We start from the raw sequence: 23529 nt of genomic DNA on the forward strand, positions 1-23529 counted from the left end.
GACCATAGTGACCATACTGTCCTGGCAATATGCATCTCGTGCAAAAACAGACAAAACAGCAAAACTGGGCTTTTGCCAGAATAACTTAGTCCAGTCCTTGTGCTTCCCCTAAGGAGAAAGGTCGTACCAAAAACCTAGAGTTTGAAGAATAAAAATGTGTCCACTGTTGACAGACTTACTTTGGAGTCAAAATTAACTTGGCTTATATAGCTTATGGTGAAGAATAGAAAATGTAAATAAATCAAGCTATACAGATCGAACTATACTAATCTTTGGATGCCTTCTTGAACAGTGTTCATATACCACAGAGATTCAGAAGGGTCTTGTTTTAGTTATTTTTGATAGATAAGACCCCATCATTCCGAAGGGCTTCAATTTTTGTATTTATTCAGAACTTCAATCCCAGTATTTTTAAGTTAGAATTCTATATTTCAGTATTTAAATGCATGGAAAGGTACCCTAACAAAGATCATGAGTCGTGAGTTCAGTATACTTAGAACTAGGCCACTAATTTATAATCTAAATTTATATATATAGATGACTGGGCTGTGGCTGATGGTTTTAAAACATAGTATTTTTATATACAGATGTAATGTGTTTATTTGATTTACTTATCTGGAGCATCTGTAGTTACTAAGAATGCCTGTAATTCTGCTATGCCTATAAAGGGCAGCATTATTTTTAAATTTCATTTATTCATTATTTACGATAAACTTGAAATTCTTCATTCCAGGGTGCTAATATTGATAGTGTTGACATAGAAGGTCGATCCCCGCTTTTGTTGGCCACTTCCTGTGCATCATGGAAAATTGTGAATTTACTGCTTTCAAAAGGTAAAAAGGAATTACACATATGATATACTTCCTTTAGGCAAGGTTCATACATGTTAAAACTCTGTGTCTCACTTTCCTCTCATTTTCAATTCATTACTTCAACATGCAGTCCAGGAGCAGCTGAACTAAACAGCTGCACAGTGCTGGTATCCCCTGAGATAAAGGAGGAATTAGTGTGATGATTTCACCCTTTTTAACACAGAATGAGCAGGCTGTAGAAAAATGTGTATGCCATCTTGTCATGCTTGTCAAGGTAGAGGTGGCCCTGGCACACCATCCCTGCATTCCTTGGCAGTTCACAAAGTAGCAGAACTGTGGAATAAATATACCATTTATACAGAGTCATGTTTTGTACCAGCAGTCAACTTTTAACTGTTAAAGCCCATATTTCAAACATTACCTGTGGTTTTGTATAATCACACTCCCCTTGAAAATGTTTTGAGCTGTATTTTTCAATCGCTACGCTTTTGATGCAAGCTACTTATTGTTATGATATTACCTCTTGTTGGTAGTAATATAACTGATTGTGTTAATAAGCCCTTTAATAAGTTTCAAAGCTGTAAAAAGATTACAACTTTTAAACAGTAGAAGAAGTAATCATCTGCATATATATAAATTACCTCTCGATTTGTGGGTGCTCAGTATGTCTGAATATAAGGGCCACCCATAAATCTTAGTGCTGCATTGAAATACAAAATGCATACACACATGAGATAACGATGAAATCTGAGTGTCAGTAGAGGACTTTTTGTAAGTAAAATTGTATATTATAATGTTGACTTGAAATGATATTTGTTATTTTATAGATTTATAAACACATTTGTTCCTTTGTCTTGAACATCATCAGTTAGTGTCAGGGGCCAGCAGTTTTGAAGTTGCTGGTGTTTATTTCCATATTTATCTAGGAGCAAATGTGTCATTAAAAGATCATCTTGGTCGGAATTTCTTGCATTTGACGGTGTTGCAACCTGGAGGATTACAGCATCTGAATGAGAAATTTCTGCAGGTACAGTAAGCATTGATTTATGTCTTTCTGTTATCCTTACTAGAAAATGTAAAGAAAAAAACAGCTAACCATTTTACTTTGGAGTGTTTGTAAAGTTTGTGGTACTTGTTAAGGTGCCCCATGTCACAGATAATAGTTTGAAGAGGTACATATCTCTCATTAAAACATTTCAAAGCCAATAATACAGTTTTCTTATTGCCAGGCAAAGGAATAACATAATCCCATAAATTATTTTGCTGTTGGGGGATTGAATAGCTCAAGAGGTAGGCAATAAAATATAGAACTTTTCACTTCTATTTTCCTAGCTTGCATGCAGTAAAGCTGGGGAATGTGCTCATACACAGTCAAGCTCTAGGACTTAAAGAGCTTACAGCATATTCTGCAGGAGTTTCTTGTGGACAGTAGTGAAGTCTTGGATTTAGTTTTAAAAAGGATTTCAAACATGGATTTGTATTTGGCTATGCTAAGGTGAAGCACTCATACTGCTAGAGACGAAGCTCGCTTGAAAGCATTAAATTTGCTGGCCTCCAGAAACAACCTTTTAAATGTGAATCAAGTATAACTTATCTTACATCTGCTGAAATCTGTAAACAACTTTGATTAGTAATGCAGAACAGGTTTAACCTCTCTTTTCAGCAGATGTAGAGAATCAGTTTTAAACCAGAGTGATAAACCTCAGTTGTCTGCATTGACTTTCTAATTATTAATCATGCTCATAATTCAGACAAAGGAGTGGAGTAGACCGGGGAGGAGATTTTAAGTTGCTTTAAGAAAGGCTATACATAGGATAGTGTTAGACAAGGTGCAGATGAAAAACAGAGAAATGAAGATTAGAAAGAGAAATGGGGGAAATAAAATTACACTGTAAGCCAGTGAACCAATGATTTTTGACAGCCAGAAGTTTTGCTACGGAGTACAGACTATAGACGACCCTTATGTTCTGTACAAACCTTCTGCTGACAGCAATCAGTATTACGGTTGAATGGCAGCAAAGAAGAATCTCCTGTATTATACTTTTACTGTGGTTGGATTGCAGCAAGGGTGCAGACTGGCAAACTGCTGTGTTTTTCAAAGAGTAGTTATTTTCAAAATCGGTCACCCACAAATCAGCAGACGTTAAATTTTCATTGTTGCTAAATTTACTTTTCCTAAACTTTATTTCTTATTATTAGATACCACTTTAAAGTATTAATGCTATTGTTACAACCTATTAGAAGCTGTGGATCATTAGTGATACAAATGTAATTCTGTGCTTTTGGGGTTTTTTGGGGGGTAACAGATGGAACATATTAAAAATCTTGTTGTGGATGAAGATAATGAAGGATGCACTCCACTGCATTATGCATGCAGACAAGGTGTGGCTCTGTCTGTAAATAATTTACTCAGCCTCAACGTTTCCATCTATTCTAAGAGCAGGGACAAGAAGTCACCATTACACTTTGCTGCCAGGTTAGTAGTGTAGTTGAGACAATGGAATCAATGCCATTTTTTCCATCTGTTTTGTTTTGGGTTTTTTTACATTAATTTCTATGTTTATCTTTCACAGCTATGGGCGTATCAATACCTGTCAACGACTTATAAGAGATATGAAAGACACAAGACTTTTGAATGAAGGTGACAAGAAGGGAATGACTCCCCTTCATTTGGCAGCCCAAAATGGTCATGAGAAGGTAGTTCAGTTTCTTCTGAAAAGAGGGGCCCTTTTTCTGTGGTAAGTACACAGATTTCCATTCATTAAGGCAAAAAAGAATTACCACCCTACATTTTATGTCCATCTGATGGGAAGTTAATATGATATATGAAAATATTGAATATATTAATATATACAAATAGAAATACACAATATAAGATTGTATTGAAAAATATTTGTAAAACTACGCTGATTGTACATTGCTTCAACCTGACAACATAGAATCATGCCTAGCTGTAAAGCAAGGCTTCTAATGCTGGGGAAACTGAGGTTTCTTTAAATTCAACTAAGAATACTGAACTTTTTGATGGAAAAGATAGTGTTTTGGAAATATTATAATCATTTCAGCTTCACTGACAGGCTTGGATAGGGGTTCTTGGGATTGGTGGTTCACAGGCAACTTGCATGGCATTCTAAGTCCTGCTTTCAGGTCAAAGATTCTCAGATCATTGGCAGCTCCGCAAAAGCTTCCAGGCTCACACTAGTAACACCAGAAGCCAAAGCTAGCAAAAGTTGACAGTCCTGTCTCCAAGGTACAGTCTGGAACTTTAACTTTCAAGTCCTGTGCTTCCAAGTCCACTGCAGCTACACCTTGGAGCTAGAGGCATAAGCATTCCAAGGAGATCCTTTAGCAAGACCTGTCATATGTTCGTTATTTGTGACTGTGGAGGACCCACTAAATGGACTGTCAAATCCTTTATTTCCAGTGTCCTTAGCTGGACTAGTACACCTAGCAAGGCTAGAGAGAATAATATACATACAGATATATATAAAAGTATATATATATGAGTACACAAGCATATGTGCATGTATTTAGGCTTAATTTAGACTGAAAACAGACATGTTTTAAAGAAATATCCTGGTAGGTTCTATGTGATAAAAGACTTACTGAGTTTCATTATACTAAGATGAAGTAATATTTATAGGAATAGATTTGTGTGTTAATAATATTTTGTATATTCACTGTCTTTAAATGCAAAAATCTGTAATATGGCCATGATCTCTTCCACATCTGTTGCCAAGTATTAGTGACAGACTATTACAAGCAATTGTGTTATTTTCAAGGAACATATAAGAAAATGGGTTCAATCCAGATATATACAGAAATAGAAGAAAAGAGAGGGGGACCCAAGTACTGTTGTTGAGTTGAACCTTTTACTTCCAAATAATGCATTGATAATCACATAAATGTTGACAGAAGGCATGGACATCTCTGCAGTAGTCATGCCAAAGAAAAAGAGGTTTTAATCAAATGAGAAGGCATTTACATTTACTTTAAATTTACAAAAATGTTTCCATTTATAATTACTAATTTTATGCTGCTACATGCAAGTGATTATAAAGGCTGGACAGCCCTGCACCATGCTGCCTTCGGAGGATACACTCGCACAATGCAGATCATTCTGGATACTAATGTGAAGTGTACTGACAGAGTGGATGAAGAAGGGGTATGTGTTCACATAGCATTATTTGTTTCTTGCCTGTTATTACTTCTAGACCAAACGTCGATGGTATGCTATTAGTAGTTTTCCACTGTGCATTACTTATGTAATATTTCATTTCTTGTGGCAGATTTAAAGTCTTTATGTTTCACCACTGTTAAAGCTTATTGCTTAGATTAATATATGATTACTGAAATTGTTATCCAATTCTTATAAGTGGGAGACCAAAAAAAAAAAATAGCCTAATAGAAAACATAAAATACCGAGTATGTTAGACATGTCCCTCTTGCCTCCTTTACAATACAAGAGTATTTTAACAATGTAGTACAAACATTGTTAATTTAAATTTAAGGAGCTTATACAGATTTTAAAAAACCCAGTATCAACTATAGCTCATTAACATATTGTTTGAAATCCATCCGTTCTGCACAGTGATGTCCAACAGACAGAGCTCCTCTCTTGCTCTGAAGTTTGGACAAATGCAGTGTCTGTTGGGTCAAGACAGAATCTTGTTTCTTGGATTGGAGACCTCTTGCATGAACCTGCCTAACAGTTCCACATCAGAAAACATAGAGGTGGTCATTCTGAAGAACTATTCAGTTTGCAACACAGAACGTGTTGCTAAGTTCTCTGAGAACTGATGTTGAAAAAATTTAGAATTATTAGATTAGGAACAAATCTTGCCTGGAATTAATGAGAAACCAATGCTTAGTTCTTAATTTCCCTCAGAAAAATCTGGGTGAGTTGGGAAGGCTTTCAAAAGTCAGTTTCAGTGTGACTTGATTCCTAAACCACTCATTGCCTTACCTTTATGAAATTACTGTGCCTGCAAATTTTCTTGCAGATTTGTTTGTATGAGCACATCTGGATATAATTGGATGCTTCTTTTCCTGTATATCAAACAACGCAGGTGTTCTGTATCTGTAGATACTATCATTTTTACCTATTTGTGACTTGCAGTTTGTTAGTCACAAAACTAAAATGTATTAATGAATTGTCTTTTCTTGCCTGCAGCTGACTTTCCTCTTCAGAATTAGCACTACTGTAGCTGTAGGCATAGGATAAAGAACTTGTCTATAATCTCTATCAGAAACTCTGTGACAATATTCTACTTTTTAACATTGCTAGCAAAAGTATTCAGGACTTGCAACTGAGAATAATGTGACTTTTCAATGTGGGAAATATGTGTATATATTTATTTATATATACATACACATATGCTGAAATATGTTGTACTTTTTTTTAAATTATTTTTATGGATGCATTGTGTATTACTTTCTTTGCAGAACACAGCTTTACACCTGGCTGCAAGAGAAGGACATGCAAAAGCAGTAAGGTTACTTCTTGACTATGGTGCAAAAATTCTGTTCAACAAAGCAGTAGCTTCTTTTTTCCATGAAGCAATACACAACAGGAGAAAAGACGTAGTGTCTGCTGTCATATTGCACAAAAGGTACAGTACATAAAATATGCTTTTTGAATTTATTTTCCATTGTGTTTTGGTTTGTTTTTGAACTGAGATCAAGTTCTTAAAACTTGTAGTTTAATAAGTAAGACTGCGTGCATATTTTAAAATTCCAGAGATTTTGTTGTGTTCTAGTGAAAGCAAATAGAAAAAAATGGCATAATTGTAATGGACATATATGGCATTTTGTTTTCAATATTAGATTGAGTATTCAGATTCTGTTAAAAAAAACATGTAGAAGCCATTAGAAATAAGTAATCCTTCTCATGTCTTCTCTCTTCTTACATACATCATTTTGGCCTTCTACATAATGCTTCAGTACCTACAGAATTTTAATCAAAATGTGAATACATCTGATACCATTCAAGAGATTTAATTTAAAGTTGTTGGTATAAATGTTGCAAATATTTAAAAATGTGGCAGTTCAACTGCAATTTGGAATATTTTTAATAACAATATATTGAAGGCCTACTTCAGGAATAAAACTGTTGCACCATCGCCCAATGATCACATTTCTTGGTAAGAGTTGCAAGAACATTGCCAATATTCTACTGTATTTATTATTACTCACCTAATCTTATAACCCAAGATTCCAGATTTAGTTGAATTTCATATTTTTTTAGGTCTTAGCATAGTTGAAATATCACTGTTTAATTTATAACAGAATTAAACATGAATCGTTCTATAGAGAAGCATCCAGAATGTTACTCAATTACTCCCCAAACAGCTGATTTTCCAATTAACGTATGTAAAGTTGTTACATACTGCAATGTGCAAGATAATATCTTTAATAAATTTCAAATAATCTAAAAGTAGTTAATTTAAAAGAGAAGCAACTAATTCATCTTCCATTATCTTAACTCATTTTTGCAGGTGGGAAGAAGCTGTTGTGACATTCTCTCACTATTCTAGTGCTAATAAGTGTCCTTTGCTGGAAATGGTTGAGTATCTTCCTGATTCATTTAAAGTAAGTTTTCTGCACGTCTTAAAGAAATGACTGCACAAAAAAACCCTTAGTTATGTTGTATCATTTGCCATTGTTTTCCCAACGTTTTCCTCACTAATATGTATTATTATAAACTAGAAACATTATACATTCACAAATTGATTTAACTGTATTTTAGTGATAGTTTCGGTATGGGTGGTTTGATTCAGTGTTACTATAAAAGTTCTTAGCTTCCCGAGGTCAATGGAACTATGAGTATAAAAAGGAGTAGAAAAGTAATGAAAGTCAGAAGACAATTGGGTTCAAAACTGTCTGAGATATTTTCACCTTCTGGGCTAACTGTCAAATGATGGTACAGAAATGCTTTTTATTAAACCAGCAAGTGACTTGGTATGTATATTTTCATAAGCACTTCATGTTTTGTGCTTGTGAACTAGCCTTGTAAACTACAGTTTCATTATTTACCTCCTACATGTAAACTCTAGAGTTTTATGTCTTCAAAGCATGCACCATAAAATCTGACTGAATCATCACTTCTGTTAGAAGACTGCTGTATTTGAAGGTCATTTTCTTCAGGTACAAACGTATTCTTTTGATAAATGCTATGTATATCTCCTTAATTCACTTTTCTGTTCCATCTGCAAAGCTGGTTTTGGACAACTGCATAATTGAGTCTTCAGAGGAAAAGACAAGTCGAGACTTCTATGTAAGTGGATGAAAAATTTACATTTTACAGTCTTAGGATGGAATATTTCACAATATGCCTGGCTATAAGTTAGCAGTGGTACATTATTTGCATAATAATTAACGTAGAAAATCATCAGTTTGGCTTACAGGTACTAATAGTGGGCTAAATTCCAATACCTCTTAAAAATTTTCTATAGTTGCAATTATAGTTCTATAGCTGGTAAATTGAAATCAGCCAATATTTGAACTTGATTTTATTAATAATTCAGTAGTTATTCACCAATAACTGTATTTGAATCTATGCTTTTAATATATATTTGGCAAGAAACTCCTCGGTATTAAGATGACTTTTAAAAATCACTGCATCAGATAGGTACTAGCAATCTTCAATTATTAGTCTCTTTTTTTTTTCTTCTCAGCAAAGCTACTGATTTAATTCTCTTTATTGCCTCTGTGACACTGAAGTGAACACATTTTTGACTTGAAAGTTTGGGAAGTACACAATATGTATACTTTAATGTATACATCAAGTTCATATGGATAAGATACACTTGTAGATGAATATCAGCTCTTAACAGAAAACACAGGTGACCGATCTTATTTTATCCTTTGGGCTGTAAACAGCTGTGAAGTTCAGTTTCTGTAATCTTCATGTTTATGCATTTTAAAAAGTGTAACATTAAACTTGAGCAATCTATAGATTTATCTTTGCTGTGCTAATTCCTGCATTCAAGCTGGGTATCAGATATGGATATTTTAAAATAACAGTGTTAGAAGATGTATCTATTTATGCATTAAAAAACACGTTTTTATTGTCATCAATAATTCAGAGTCCAACATGTTTCCTTTTTGTAAATTCTTGTCCCAAATCTCAGGCAGTAGATTGCTTTCATAATGCTAAGGAGGCAGGCATGAATGTTCTACAGTTATGTTACCTTTGTTTTCAGTATGATTTCAACCTGATCAGTTCTTACATTGGATTGTGTCTATATCATTAACAGAAAAATTGCAAATTTTCTGCTACTGTACCTTTTCTTTATATTGTGTTATCAAAGCCACATAACTTTTAAATACAAGCTTTTCTTCAGTTAACATTAAAACAAATTACAGTTACGAGAATGACCTTTTTAAACTCTACTATTTGAAGAAGAAATGTGTACTTTTTATTTTACAATTCAAAATGACTATTTATTTAATCATCTTACAGTCACAAATGTGTATCTTGATGGCATTATGTTCACTGGCAGAGTAACCAACAACCAGTATACATCAATGTTCTAATTACTTTGACACAATATGCTTTTTTGTCTCTAAAGGATAACTTTTTAAAAATTAAGAACATTATCTCAGTTTTAGATTACCTGTCTCATCACATTTAAATGCTGGTGTATGTTTATTATTCAGATTGAATATAACTTCAGGTATCTTCAGTGTCCCCTGACACTTAACAAGAAACTAAAGGAAGGTGAAGACATTTTCTATGAACCACTTACCACTTTAAATGTGAGTTCTTCATTTCACTCTGACATCATTCCATGCTGTCTTGCTTTAGATAAAATCAAAAGTTTGAATTTTTCATCATAGTATTTCTTCTCCAAAGCCCATAACTCTGCATATTTAAAGTATATTGGAATGAAATATGAACCAAAGTTCTTGTAGTGTAAGCAATAAATAACGTTTCTTTTAGGTTTAGGTAAAAATTCCTAGTTTATTTAAAAAACTATGAATATTTCAAGAGAAAATGTTGTATGTGCAGGTAATACAGCAAAGCAAACCATACTCCAGTCATTGTAGTGACCTTGCACTGGAATGTAAAACATTGAAAAACCTGGCAAAACAAAAAAAAATTTGTGTGCTAATTGCAAGATACGTTCTGGACCTAAAACAAAGTTTGCTTTCTTTCACATTGCCAGTCTGTTCCCTCAGTCTTTGTCAGAAAATGTTTACAGAAAATACTTTCTGGCTTTATTTGATTACTTTTTGGGCTTCCTGTTGTCAATTAGACTTGGTATACTGTCTAATAATTAATAAATATTTTCTTGTTAAATGTAACTAGAAAAACTCGGTCATCTTATAGATATAGTTGGAATAGTCGTATAATTTTTTAAAGCTTAAAATAGACTAACAGAGCAGCAGAAGGGAAGCTGAATGCCTCAGCAGGCAGGGAAGGCAAGATAATAATAGCTTTGGGCCAGAGTGCATGAACAGAACTTTTCAGTATCTTACATTTTACTTTTCATTACACTAATATTCAATTAAACAAGGTGGCCTAGCCAGTTTTGTAAGCACTTTACTTCCCTACATGAGATAAGTTTTGTTGTTCTGCTTTCTTGTTTCATAGGCCATGGTACGCCACAATCGTATGGAGCTACTCAGTCATCCCGTGTGTAAAGAATATTTGCTTATGAAATGGTAGGTGTATTTTAATATACATAAAATATAATATTGCATGTCAGAATGAAGTCTGTTGTGCCTGAGAGTTGTTCACTAAGATGTACATATGTATAGTTTTGACTGAAGCAAATGTCTTTTCCATACAACCTCTCATAAGCATGTTTAGAATATGCTGATTATCATATAAAATGTAGCTTAGCATTTAGTAAAGATTCTTTGATATTTACAGGAAAGACAACCACTATCTTTGTTTCTGCTTTATTGCAAAAATATATAATAGGATTGCCAAGTTAAAAAGAGAAGGAACAGTATTTCAGAAGGGCCGATACACTTTTGTCCACATAAAGCTCGATGAACACATTCATCACAAAAGGACATTTTAAGAAATGTTTATCTCCTCATCTTGAAAACATTGTTGGCTGTTACATTTGAATGCATGCTTTCTGCATTTGTACAGTGTTGTAACTTTAACGTTCTCGCTTTCAAGGATGGCCTATGGATTTCGAGCACATCTAATGAATTTAGGCATATATTCTCTCGGTCTCATCCCACTGACTCTTCTGGTCACTCACATACAGCCAGGAAGACCTTTGAATGGAACAGAGATCTATGAAGCAAGACCACTAGAATATGAGGTACTGAGTTTTCTTACTACTTACAATACATACAGATTTTTTATAGCAGAGATGTATGGTTATTTGAATAATTTATAGAATTATTTATGATTTAGCAACTCTAAGGAATAGAATTGAATTATATGCTTTTAAACATTCAGCAGCAACTTCTGTAGATAATTTTCAGTTCTTATTTCTTATTTTTAGTCTTTTCTGAAACTTTTACATCTGGGACATGGTTACTTCAATTTCTCCTCTGAAGTGAATATTTCTTTAATGTTGAAGAAAAAAGGATTAACATGTATTTAATTATGAGAAGACAGAAAACAGTAGATTCTTTAGCTTTTTGTGTCCTTTTACTTTGCAACCAAAATAAATGATCTTGCACATACAAAATTTGGCATAGAAAGAGTAGTCAATAAAGTGATTTTGGGTATTCAAATATATCTTTCTTTGCCCATATTAGGTATTACTTTCCCTTGCAGGCCCAGTATTTCTTTACTAAGCTCATGGACTATGATGCTAAGACAGAACAATTTTTGTCAGTCTATATATAGGTACCTCATGTACAACAGTAGTGAAAAATGTAGCAGCAGAATTCACTCATATATAGATGGAAAACTCTGTGAAGAGGTTTTAAGCATATTTGGTGTTTCCTATAATACCTGTTTATAAACTTAAAAGAAAAATAATACATAAAATTGTGTTGTGCTAAGATGTGAATGATACATCCCCATTTTGGAATTACGTCTCCAAATGGAAATCTTGATTAGGTAGCAAAGTATATATGCATCATAGTGACTTTTGAATATTTGTCTCTTAGATACAGCTGTGATAAGTGTGGGGCTACTCTAGTAATTTGAGTAATGATCTCTCATGATATGCGTTGAATGGAAATAATGCTTTAGTTGGGGCCGTAAGGAAAGCAAGCAGGGATGAACCCTGTCTCAAGGTAAAGCTGTCCTCCATAGATACTTTGGGGCTGTTAAGAGACAAAGCTCAAACTTTTTTTCAAAAGCTGAAACTGGAATAATTAGGATACCAAGGTGAACCAAAGAAATTAGACTTGCCGGGTCCACTGCTACAGGACAATGAGGCTTTAGAAAAGAAACACTGGTGTGACTGATTGACGTCCTTTTTGTAAGTGTTTCCTTCCCATAGTTAACACTGAGCAGTATTCTGTCTTTGGTTGTCCCTAAGTTGAACATTGTACTAGACTTCCAGAGAGGGAACTGCAGGTTCTGCTGTGTATTGAACCTGTGAGTACAGCTCATGCATAGTGTTACACTCCTGTGCCTGTGTGAAGGGCAGGAGAGTCACAGAGCTCTGTCTCCATGACATGAAGTCATATATTCTGAGAAGATACACCTGTGTCATTAGCCCTGAAACGGTAACATAATGGAGACAAGATTCTGTTGTGTGGCGAATTTTTCAAATGATCCATTTCTAATAAGTGATTTTATTACTAAACCCAAAGATTTTCGCAATAAAAAAAAAAAAGAGGCAAAAAAAATTTTTACAGTTCTTTTGGGAGAGAAAAAACATGAAATTGAAATAGGAACTCAAAAAGGATATGCTAGTAGAACTATGAAATAAAATAAACTCAAGGGATATAAAAGGTGTGTGAGGATATCCGGACATCTGAAAAGATCTGGATAATGGCATACCCAGCCCAGCCCGGTACATGTGGGATCCTCAAAACATGCAGAAGCCAGAACAGCTAGCAGAACTGGAAGAATTTATGCTCCACTAACTCACATATCTTCTTGGTGGAAGACAGGAGAATGACAGGAGCTGCATGTAGCAGACAGGGGAATAACTCAGACTGACCCAGGTCCTTGAATCATCAGAAACTGGCTGGAAGAAGCATAGCTGGAAGAGGGAGTCCTGTCTTCCAGTGAGGAATGATGCCAGCTGGTAGAGCAGCAGTGCACCGAACAGGAGCTGTGAAGGTGCTGCCTGAGAGACTAGAGTAACAGCAGTGCCTGTGATGACGTGCACTGGAGGAAACTGTGTCCTGATGACCCAGTAATGGGAATGGATGGGGAATGCCAGCTCTGTAGGGAGCACAGTGTTACAGAACGTGGTGCTATACTCTTAACCCAGGTGAAAGAGGGACATTGCAATAGGCAGATGTTGATGTGTATGGCAGTACCACTGAAAACTGAGTGCCATGAATTTGCCTATGGCCTGCCTATGAGTTAATGAACACCTCAGGTGGGGAATGAGCTCAACAAATCATTTATTAAAGATCAAATTCACTATTTCTATCTGTGCCAATAGCAGGCTTTTCACAACAAAGTTGTCTAGCTATATTGATTGTAAAGGGAGGCATCAAAAGGAGCACCCACATAAGGATGCCAGGACTTCCAGTTTTTCCAAAGACCTCTGTTTCCATTCCAGTTACTGCGATACAATGGTGAAGTTATGGACAACAGAATTTGTCTTTATGTTCATCCAGTGACAAAACATACTGAAAATGTGGCATAGATACTGCATTTCAGTTCCCAGACTTGAAATAGTAGTAGTAAGGAAGCTGCACAGCAACTGTTTATCATGGGAATGCTCATCCTTTCATAGTTTGTTTGAATTATGTGAGCACAATATACATGACATGAATTTCACAATAAATATTAGTAAAACAATTTAGATAGTGGTAAGATTATATGAAGCAAGCTAACAGATTTTCTTGGCAATATAATGTGTATGTAGTAGGTAGAGCTGAAATAAACATTCATTCAATAATTTCTAATTTGTTTTGTGCTCTGATTTTTGTTTCAGAACTCATACTTCACAAGGGTGTGTATGTGTTTAGTTTTAATTATGAGTTTACTGGGAATCTGCAAAGAAATATTTCAGCTGATTCAGCAGGTAAATACAGAGAAATGACATTATTCAGACAGTGTGCTTGCATAGCAGCTTGTGTGATATTGAAATAAATCTGATTTTCCCTAATTAAAAGGGAAATAGCAATTTATACAAGATTGAAAGTGAGAGGAAAATTTAAATAGTGTATTCAATTCAGTCCTTTAATGATGCATAACTTGTAAATACGTATCTGTCTCTCTTAAATCCTAGAAACTGAAATACTTGTTGGATTACTCCAATCTACTGGACTGGACAATTTATACTACAAGCATAATTTTTGTGTCTTCTTTATTTATTAATACACCAGCTCATTTGCAGTGGGAATGTGGAGCAATTGCTGTATACTTGTCTTGGATGAACTTCTTGCTTTACCTTCAACGGTAAAAGTTATTTACATGCTTCACACTAAAATACTTATAATATTTTCAGATATTATATATATTTTAAACTCTGACTGATCAAGTGTGACAGCCCTATTTTTTATTTTTATTTTGTTCAAGTTATAGAATTTTCCAGGTTTGGATTTTTTTGGACCATATGGATTTTTTAACCTAATGAACTGTAAAGTAGTTTTCAGTGTTTTTCATGTAGAGAATCACAACATATTTTATGACAAATAAAGAAATAACAAGATTTTATTTAATGTTAACTAAGCGAAGACACCACATACCTCTTTTTAAAATGTATTTCATTATACTGTATAGGTTTTCACTTTAAAAAAAAGGTCATGAATTACAAGAGGCAAAGGGAAATCTATTTTTATAAGTAATACCTGGGAGAAGGTAAATTTATTATTTTATAGATTAAATGGCACACCCCACTTTTCTACACCATAGTGTCCTGTAAAAAGAATTACAATGGATGAAATTATTTCTATAGTTGACATTAGGTCTATTTATTGCCATTAATGAGCTTAATGCTGTCACTGATACAATAGCGTCCAAGAGTTATGGACCGCAGGAGAGCTGGGTGAAGTAAAAATAGTGTGGGTGTAGTACTTTAATAAAAAAACCATTTTTGCCTGAGCAGGACGGCCTTGGACAAAGATGAGGTGTGGCAGATCAGCAAAAAAGGTGATGATTTGGAGCTGTTCAGAAAAAAAGGATGACAGTATGTGATAACACTACATACAAACTCTTTTGATTCTTCTTGTATATATGCATTAATCACCCCCATGAGGTCTCGCAGACAAACAAATGTGGCATTTGCTGATTAATTTCAGGGTCATTTTACTGTAGTTGGGATGTTTAAGGACCAAGTTTTGTAAACGGAGTTAATGTCAGAGTATCTTTATGGTACTGCCTGCTGGCAAGCCTTGTCCTACATGCGTCTGACCTCAGATGACTAATGAAGGGGTGTGTCCTCTCTGCTGTGTGCTGTGGCCAAAATGGGGGTTGAACCAAAACAGTAACAAGTAAATCCATGATTGCCCAACCTTCCTTATTCTGCTAGATGAAATGCTTCCCTGGCCTCAATATTTTTCCTTTGTATAGCAGCAGAACTCTACACATCATTTTCCTAACTCATTCAGGTTGTCTCTTCTCAAAGCAACTTGTAGCTCTATTGACTTCAATAAAGTTTTGCCTAATGCATGCCTAGTAAGGAGAAGATCAGGTTTGCTCTGCTTCCAGTTTGATCTTTTTAGCTTTGCACATAATATTTCAGGAGGAAAATCCTTTTAAGGGATTTTCTTAGTTGCTACTGTTGTAGCACAGAACAGTCATGTGGTCCATGAACCTGGCAGAGGACATAAATTTCCAAGTTCCAGGTTTCTTCAAGTAGCTTAATCTGCTTTATTACATCTCATGTTCTAAGATCTAGTTTTTGTGTAAGCCAAGAACGGGAGAGGCTTGCCACATGACAGACTGTTGCTGGAAACACAGATGTCTTAAAATGCTGCTCCTCTTCCTAAAAAGCGTGTTCCTTTTTGTTTGCTTCTTTTCCATGCTTTGTAGTGTCATAAAAAGCAAAATATTTTTAAATCAAGCAGGTGGCTGCTAGGTGGATCATGGTGCCAGTTTTCCTTTTTTCTGGTTGCTAATTTGCTTCAAAAAGTAGGGAAAAAATGGGATAATTTCCTGATGTTGTTATTCCCAGTGCAACAGTTGTACAGTATTGTACTGTCTGTGGCTACAGCAAGGGTAAAAGTCGTCCATGACAAATAATATCTTGAAGAAGTACTTCTCTGGTGCATTAAAATATAAGATTATGTAGTTTAGGCTTGCTGTAAATAAGACCACTTGCATTATTTTGGATCTGAAAATACAACATGTTTGTACCATCTCAGAATGTCTCAGAGAGGCAAAATATCTATTCACACATGAAAATTACAATTATTTATTGGCTTACATAAATACTTTAAGGGACTCTAACCAGTATTTAATGGTTTAGTGGTGGACTTGGCAGTGCTAGGTTAGCGGCTGGAGTCACTGATCTTAAAGGTTTTTTCCAACCTAAACAATTCTATATCTTTTTTGTTTACTTATTGCCTAGATTTGAAAACTATGGCATCTATGTTGTGATGTTCTGGGAAATTTTGAGAACTTTGATTCGGATTGCTGTCGTTTTCTTTTTCCTGATACTGGCCTTTGGACTGAGTTTCTTTGTCCTTTTGGGTTCACAGGTTAGTTGAATGGCATAGTTAATTTTTTATCATTATAAATAATATTTTTGACTAAAGAATCTCAAGAGGTTATTTGCAAGTTTAATCAGGTTTTTTTTTCTTGATTTTGGTATTTCTTGTTTTTGCAGCAAACATATAGTACACCTCTGCTTTCTGTAATGAAGACCTTTGCAATGATGCTGGGAGACATTAATTACCATGATGCATTCCTTGACCCCTTACTAAGCAGTGAATTGCCATATCCATTCCTGAGTTACACTGTTCTCATTATATTTACCTTGCTTATTCCAATCCTTCTTATGAACTTGCTAGTAAGTAAACTACTTATTAATACACAAAAATTGTTAAGCACAGGTCTATACAATTTTAGCATATAGAATTACTTCAGTGGTGATTCGTGACATTCCTTTGTTATTTAACAAATTGGTGTTTTCAGTAACATACGAAAAATATGCCTTTCCCTGGATTCATTTTCCCTCTAGTTTACTGTTCTGAGTATTTTCCCAGAGTTAACTCTTGTAGCATTATCTTGCATATGTTTGGGTAGTAACTGTGATGGAATTTGAATTGGAGCTTCAGTGTATTATTATGAGGTCTTGATAAAGAAAATTGGGGAACAATGATTTTTGTTCAACCCTTTTCTGTCATAACCTAGCACTAACAACATTTTTTTTGAAGAAAAAGCCAAAGCCTAGATCTTCATTGTGTGCAAAATAGCAATCAACAACTAACAGCATTAAAACTAATGAGCCTGACCTGAACAGAAAGAATCAGAAAAGGGGGAAAATGTGTAATACATCTTCAGCCATATTACGTTGAACATCAATTTTTTTTAGGAAATCAAATTTTTATATGAGCTGAGCGATAAAAAATAATCAATTCAGGTTCTTAAAGTTATTTATTGCTACCATGATCATACATAATCAAGAGGTCAAATTTTTTAATGTAACATCAGCAATGAAGAATCAAAAAGAAGGGACGTTATTCTTGACAGGTCTTTGAAGTAGCTCTTTGGTGCCTTACTGGTTTACAGATAGTTGGCATTAAAAAAGCTTACTACATTTCTTGGTATGGCTTTTCCAAATATGCACAAAAGGGGTATGTTTTCAAAGTGAAACAAAATAAATTTAACTTCAGAGTAATTTTGGATTTAAATGTGAATAAGAAATACAATTGAAATTACAGACTACAAAAAAATAATGTTTTCCTGGTATTTTTAGATTGGTTTGGCTGTTGGAGACATAGCTGAAGTACAAAAATATGCTGCACTCAAAAGGATTGCAATGCAGGTAAGTAACATGCCGTAGAAGCACCAACTATAGGAAGTAGGTATCGTTGTTATAACACCATTTCGATAATTATCTGATTTATCATCAACATCCCTAAATAATATCTTAGCCTCTCTGTAAAGCAAACTGGTGAACATGGGCATCCTATTCTGAATCTCATTTTCAGTCATGTGAGTCATTGTAAAGGAAACGTATAAGCAAATGCATTTTTAAGGAACTTCTGAACAGTCGGTTCAACGAATTCTGAGTTATTCCAACAACAGAATCTCAAAATGAGTAAATGCAGCATTCAAAATTGGATAGTTGTCTTTTAAGGAGAGAATTGATGCAAGCAGTTGAAAGGTTAAGGTACACAGAAATCAAAAGGACACCAAATTCATTGCAGTATACTGAAGGCTTATGCTGGTCTGTGTGCTGAGGAGATGCTATGCAATACCAGGTATAACTAAGAAACTTAATGTCATATTTCTAAATGAGCCTACCTGGTGACTGGTCATAAAGAGGTGTGCACAGACAGAATAACCAAGCACAAGAACACCTCAGAAATAACTTCTGGTAGTCACATAACTTTAAATTGTGTGCTATACTTGCATAGTTCAAGTGTATTTGAAATATTTTCTTTTAGAGTAACATTTCCTCCGAAGAGGTATTTCTTTTCCTAAAGGTAAAAATGACTAAAGCAGAGGTATAAGGGCAGTTCTTGTAGCAATTAATGCCTTCCACCTGTTTAGGTATTTCTTTGCCAACAGAAAGCTCAGGAAGGATGTTGACTTGCAGCTTCAGACAGTACTATGCGATCTTTATTAAGCATGTAAAATTCTGTATGTTTGGCAGGATTATGGTTGTCTGCAATAGGCTTATACTGCACATTCTGGTTTTTTTGATACATATGCTCAGTATTTCTGTAGCAATTTGAGAATGACTGGAAAGTTAGCATCACCTGAAAAGGCATTCATATATAACATATTTGTTTCTACCCAAGGAAAAACTTTTCTCCCCAGGCATTCCACTGGCAGCTTAATCTATACTAGACTCTGTCTAATAAAAGGATATAGCACAATTAAAGAGCAAAAGATCACTCTGCCATTATTATTTGGTCTGAAAACCCGTGGCTATGATAAGTATTCTGTCTTTTGAATATTTCTGCCCTGTAATTCTGTACCGCAACCTACAGTGTACTAAGGACATATTCAAGCCATTACACAAGAGCTAATTCATTTTGGAACCATTTTAGTTATGAAAATACATCTATGTAAAGTAACTAATTTTGCTAAGATACTCAGTGCTACTATGACTAGATGGTTTTAGTGTCTGTCTGGCTTCAAATATTATACCATTGTTTGCAGCGTAGATATCCTCTTAAGACTTGACATCTAGCAATAGTGATTTGAATATAATGACATGATAGTTATTTTCACAAGATAATGTGTCTTTATCTTCAGATAATCTCTGTTATTCTAAATGTAAAACTATGTTTAGGTAAATCTTCACACCAATTTAGAGAAGAAGCTACCATTTTGGTTCTTAAGTCGGGTGGACCAGGAATCAATCACTGTATATCCCAACAGGCCAAGATACTGTGGGTTTATGGTAAGATGGTGAATCAGACTGAAGAATTCTTACTAAAATGTGATACGATCAACTTACTTTGTGCGGAGATTGCTAGGAACATTGCATTAATAAGACTCAATCATTAAACTGAAATCAGTGGAATTGTGATTAGACCTTGACTGTCTTAAGTGAAAATGATAAATCAGTTGGAGCACAGCCTAACTTATTCAGATGTAATTAGTGTTTGAATTCTTGTAGCTCTTAGTGATCTGTGACTTTATTGAGTGAGACAAGCTACAAAAGTTATTCAGACAGAAAGAATTATTCCCTTTTGGCATTTCTTCTTTGGTTTGTTTACTTTTCATTTCAGCTGGTTTTGGTAGACTGAATTTTCTGATTAAACAAATTTTGCAAAACAAATATTTATTATACAAAAAATAACTTCATAACAGAAACCATTTTCAACTTTAACACTGTGTGGATACTGTTATCATTCACTTATTTGGTATTTTTAATTTATTGTCAGACTACAATATCTGATTTCAGTTGGTTCCATGTGTTTTTTAGAGCGTGTTCCAGTATTGTTTTGGGTGTGAGGACTCTACCACAGATGCACAGAGCACTGATACAACATTAGAACTGGAAGTTCTGAAGCAGAAATACAGGTATTTGTTGTGTTATTTTACTGCTATAAAAATAAGTAGAACCAATATTACAAATATACTTCTGTAGCTCCATACTGTACCTAAAAAGTAAAATTCAATATATCTAGGGTCCTTCAGTAAGCTCCCTCACTATGGTAACAATATTTTATATTCTGTAACGTATTTACCTTCAAAATACTTGTGAGGTAGAGAAATATTTTTATATTTCCCATAGCAAAGAGGACAGGCTTGTTTGCTTATTAAAGCAAACTGAAGTAATGGGGAAAAGGTGTTTTCATTTCAGAATTAGAGATTTGTGTTTGGAAGTTTTCAAGGGTTGTTTCAAACTCACAGTTGATGTAATTCTAATTGGTTTGCAAATGCACACAATCTGTAACTGCCTTTCCTCTTGTCCAATGGTAAATCTGCTTCAGATTGTTTCCCTAAAAATGATTTGGTGTCCTGGTTCTCCCTTGAACAAATAATCTGTTTCCCAAAGCCTTGGAAGTATTTTTCTTATTCATCTTACCAATAGATCTGTAAGAATGGTTTCAGGAAAGCCTTCTGTAAATGTAGGGCTAGGAAAATCTCTTCTTTCTCATTCTGTCTCACTGTCCTCTGCTCTTTCTATTTTTTTTTCTTTCTCCTTTTTTTTTTTTTTGAGTCGACGAAATTTTTGTTTCCCTTCACAGATTCTGATTAAGTACTTTTTTGCATGAAGGACTCAGCAAGAGTTGAAGGGGGATGAGAATACACCCTACAGATGTAGGCAAACAGTGGAATTTAACAAGTCTTTCTTCAAATCCATACTACAGCATATATCAGGAACCAGCATAGAACATACTCTTTTTTTTTTTTTTAAATTATTTTTTTTTTCCCCCCATACAGAGAGGGAAGAAAACCGTCATAATAAAATTGCTTGGAATAGAATAACTTATGGCTGTTTCACTATGGGAAGTTACATTTACTGCTCTGAAAATACTGGCTGACAACTTTGTTTTACTTGTTGCCAGAACATTTTTATTGTCACAGTTCAAAACAGCACTCAGTTCCTACTGAAGCCTAGTGGAAGTCAGTGATGAGTGTATATGGTTATGGTTTTGGTTTTTTAATTTGGGGTGGGATGTTTTCTTTTTTTTTTTTTGGCTTTTAATTGCTGCACACTTAATTCTTGTGTTTTCCATCTATTTTAAGGCTTATTTACATTTTTCTACAAAAAAAAAGGGGGGGGGGGGAGCAACTACATCTAATGCAACCCCAAACTGTTCTTTACAGAGAACCTTTTCAGTCACAATGTGTATTTCATGCTATAGTTTTCTGAGTCTAGACATTCTTAAAAGTAGATTTTCAAAAAGCCTGTTTGATAGTTTTGTCAAGAGAGTTTTTAGACACATTTCCTGTTTCTTTCATTGTTTCTTAAAAGATAACAGATAATTGTGTTCTGTGTGCATGCTGCTGTTAACTCTTTACGTATCAATTGCACTTTGGATAGCACGTTAAAGGAGATCAGTAAGTGCCTCATCAGTATCTCTCATATGCGGTTAAAGTAGTTGTGAAGTTCACAAAGTGTTTGTGGATGCTTAATTGACATTGCAAATTTGGCCCTTTTTCTTTGCCAGACTACTTCAGTCAATAGGAAAACCTTTTGACAGAACTGTTCAGAATTTTATTTTGAGAGTAAAGTTGCTCTGACCTTAAGTATATAATAAGTTACTTTTCTCAAGAACCAATAATCTGTTCTTTAATCCTGTTTCCTGAAACCTGGAGAAGTACAGCACCTTGAAAAATGAAATGTACTCCAGATAATATTCTTTGTTAGCAGAAGGCTGAAGTTGGGGACTGTCAGGTCTTTTGCATCTATGATTTTAATGACTAACATGTCTTTTGAAACCAAATGACAAAGCCTGCTGTATGCATGTTTTTTTCTTTTTTGTTTTTTTTTTTAGGCTCAAAGATATATCAACACTGTTGGAAAAGCAACATGACCTCATTAAACTGATTATCCAGAAAATGGAGATAGTGTCAGAGGCTGAGGATGAAGACAGCAATGATTTATTTCAGCACAAGTTTAGGAAAAGGCAGTTGGAGCACAAGAATAGTAAATGGGATACAGTGTTAAAAGCTGTTAAAACAAATGTGCCTAACTCAAGCACAGAAAAGAACAATAGCTTATTCTAGACATGCCTATGATATCATGTTATGCTATCATTTTGTTTTACTTTAGAGCCACTTCTGTTATTGTCTGTGCATAATGTTAATGTGATACATCATGTATTCAAGTATGAAAAAAGGCCAGATCCAAAAAGAGGATGCAGGTGCTCAAAAGATTATATAAGGAGACTGAAGATGTCTACATCCAAAACTACGATCCTAAAAGTGGCTGGCTAATCAGGAAAGTGCCTAACTCACCAGATGCCAACCCTGCTGTCCTGAGAGTTCCAAAGGCTTCTGCCTAGATCTGTTCCTGGATTTGACCCTAATGCACTTAGGTCTGTACTTAATCACATTATTTTCTGTTATGAATATTTTTAGAATTTCTGCATTTTTAGAAGTCCAAACTCTAATCGTTTAGCATTCAGATGTTTTGAGAGAGCCAATGGGCTTCATGTAGCTTAAAGAAAAAGTAAGAAACTTACCTGACAGATTGAGTTGGAAGTTTTGCTGAGTAAGGACTGCAGGATCAGGCCTGAAAGGTAAGGAATGAGAAGATCATGAAATTGTAATGTAAGGAAAGGACTGTTTTCTTTTGTAGATAACTATATATATTCTCAGAGGGGTCATTTGTATTAGCATGCATATAGCAACGATAGAACGACATGTTAAATATTAGTCATTTGCAGCTTGCTATTCTTACACTGCTACTGTGATTTTGGCCTTCCTGATAATCTAAACCTGACCTTGCTACTTTAATCTGCACTTTGGTTTTATTGTTTATTTACTGGATATTCAGTGCATTATGTAATATACAGTAACATATCAAGTGTAGAAATAAACGTTAATTAAACTGTGTTTAAGTACCTGAGTATATTTGTTTCAAAACCAGTGCTAATAAACTAGTTATGACTATATGTGATTGTAACACTTTTTGATCTGCTTTTGAATTCAGACGTTTTCTTTAAGAACTTTATATTCATTAATTCTTCATGTAAAGAACAATTATGATTCCTGTTTATTTAAAAGTTAGCCACCAGAAGGTAATTCACCCTATGCAGAACTTCTCCAATCTTCAGAAAACATAGGAAGAGACACCGTAAATTAGTGACTTGTGCCTTAAAATTGCCATGGATGACAGACACACTGTTCACTGGGGAAAATGCTTTCTCACCCACTGCTTTATCCCAGCTTTGAGACTTTAAATCCTTGCCTGGTAAAATACAGAAGGGAGGAGGTTATCCCTGGCATTGCCTCTTCTACCACGCTTACTAAGGTGAACAGTTGCTCCCTATCAAATGGTGGATTTGGAGTTTGTTTCTCTTT

The 23529-nt window shown here is 34.7% G+C and overlaps 1 protein-coding gene across 1 annotated transcript in view; it reads left to right on the top strand.

Moving 5' to 3' along the window:
* Positions 1 to 23120, top strand: part of TRPA1 (transient receptor potential cation channel subfamily A member 1) — a 37830-nt gene extending 14710 nt beyond the window's left edge. The window contains exons 9-27 of the mRNA XM_055705245.1: positions 734 to 833; positions 1739 to 1839; positions 3119 to 3288; positions 3386 to 3550; positions 4863 to 4977; positions 6258 to 6424; positions 7310 to 7403; positions 8029 to 8088; positions 9474 to 9572; positions 10411 to 10481; positions 10951 to 11098; positions 13859 to 13948; positions 14156 to 14325; positions 16439 to 16568; positions 16697 to 16879; positions 17789 to 17857; positions 19337 to 19447; positions 19976 to 20073; positions 21999 to 23120. Of these exons, the coding sequence (XP_055561220.1) occupies positions 734 to 833; positions 1739 to 1839; positions 3119 to 3288; positions 3386 to 3550; positions 4863 to 4977; positions 6258 to 6424; positions 7310 to 7403; positions 8029 to 8088; positions 9474 to 9572; positions 10411 to 10481; positions 10951 to 11098; positions 13859 to 13948; positions 14156 to 14325; positions 16439 to 16568; positions 16697 to 16879; positions 17789 to 17857; positions 19337 to 19447; positions 19976 to 20073; positions 21999 to 22230 (2373 nt within the window). The 3' untranslated portion in view covers positions 22231 to 23120. The remainder of the gene's footprint in view (positions 1 to 733; positions 834 to 1738; positions 1840 to 3118; positions 3289 to 3385; positions 3551 to 4862; positions 4978 to 6257; positions 6425 to 7309; positions 7404 to 8028; positions 8089 to 9473; positions 9573 to 10410; positions 10482 to 10950; positions 11099 to 13858; positions 13949 to 14155; positions 14326 to 16438; positions 16569 to 16696; positions 16880 to 17788; positions 17858 to 19336; positions 19448 to 19975; positions 20074 to 21998) is intronic.
* The last annotated feature ends 409 nt before the right edge of the window (positions 23121 to 23529 follow it).

The sequence above is a fragment of the Falco cherrug genome, chromosome 3 (assembly GCF_023634085.1).
Source record: "Falco cherrug isolate bFalChe1 chromosome 3, bFalChe1.pri, whole genome shotgun sequence".
Classification (NCBI taxonomy): Eukaryota; Metazoa; Chordata; class Aves; order Falconiformes; family Falconidae; genus Falco; species Falco cherrug.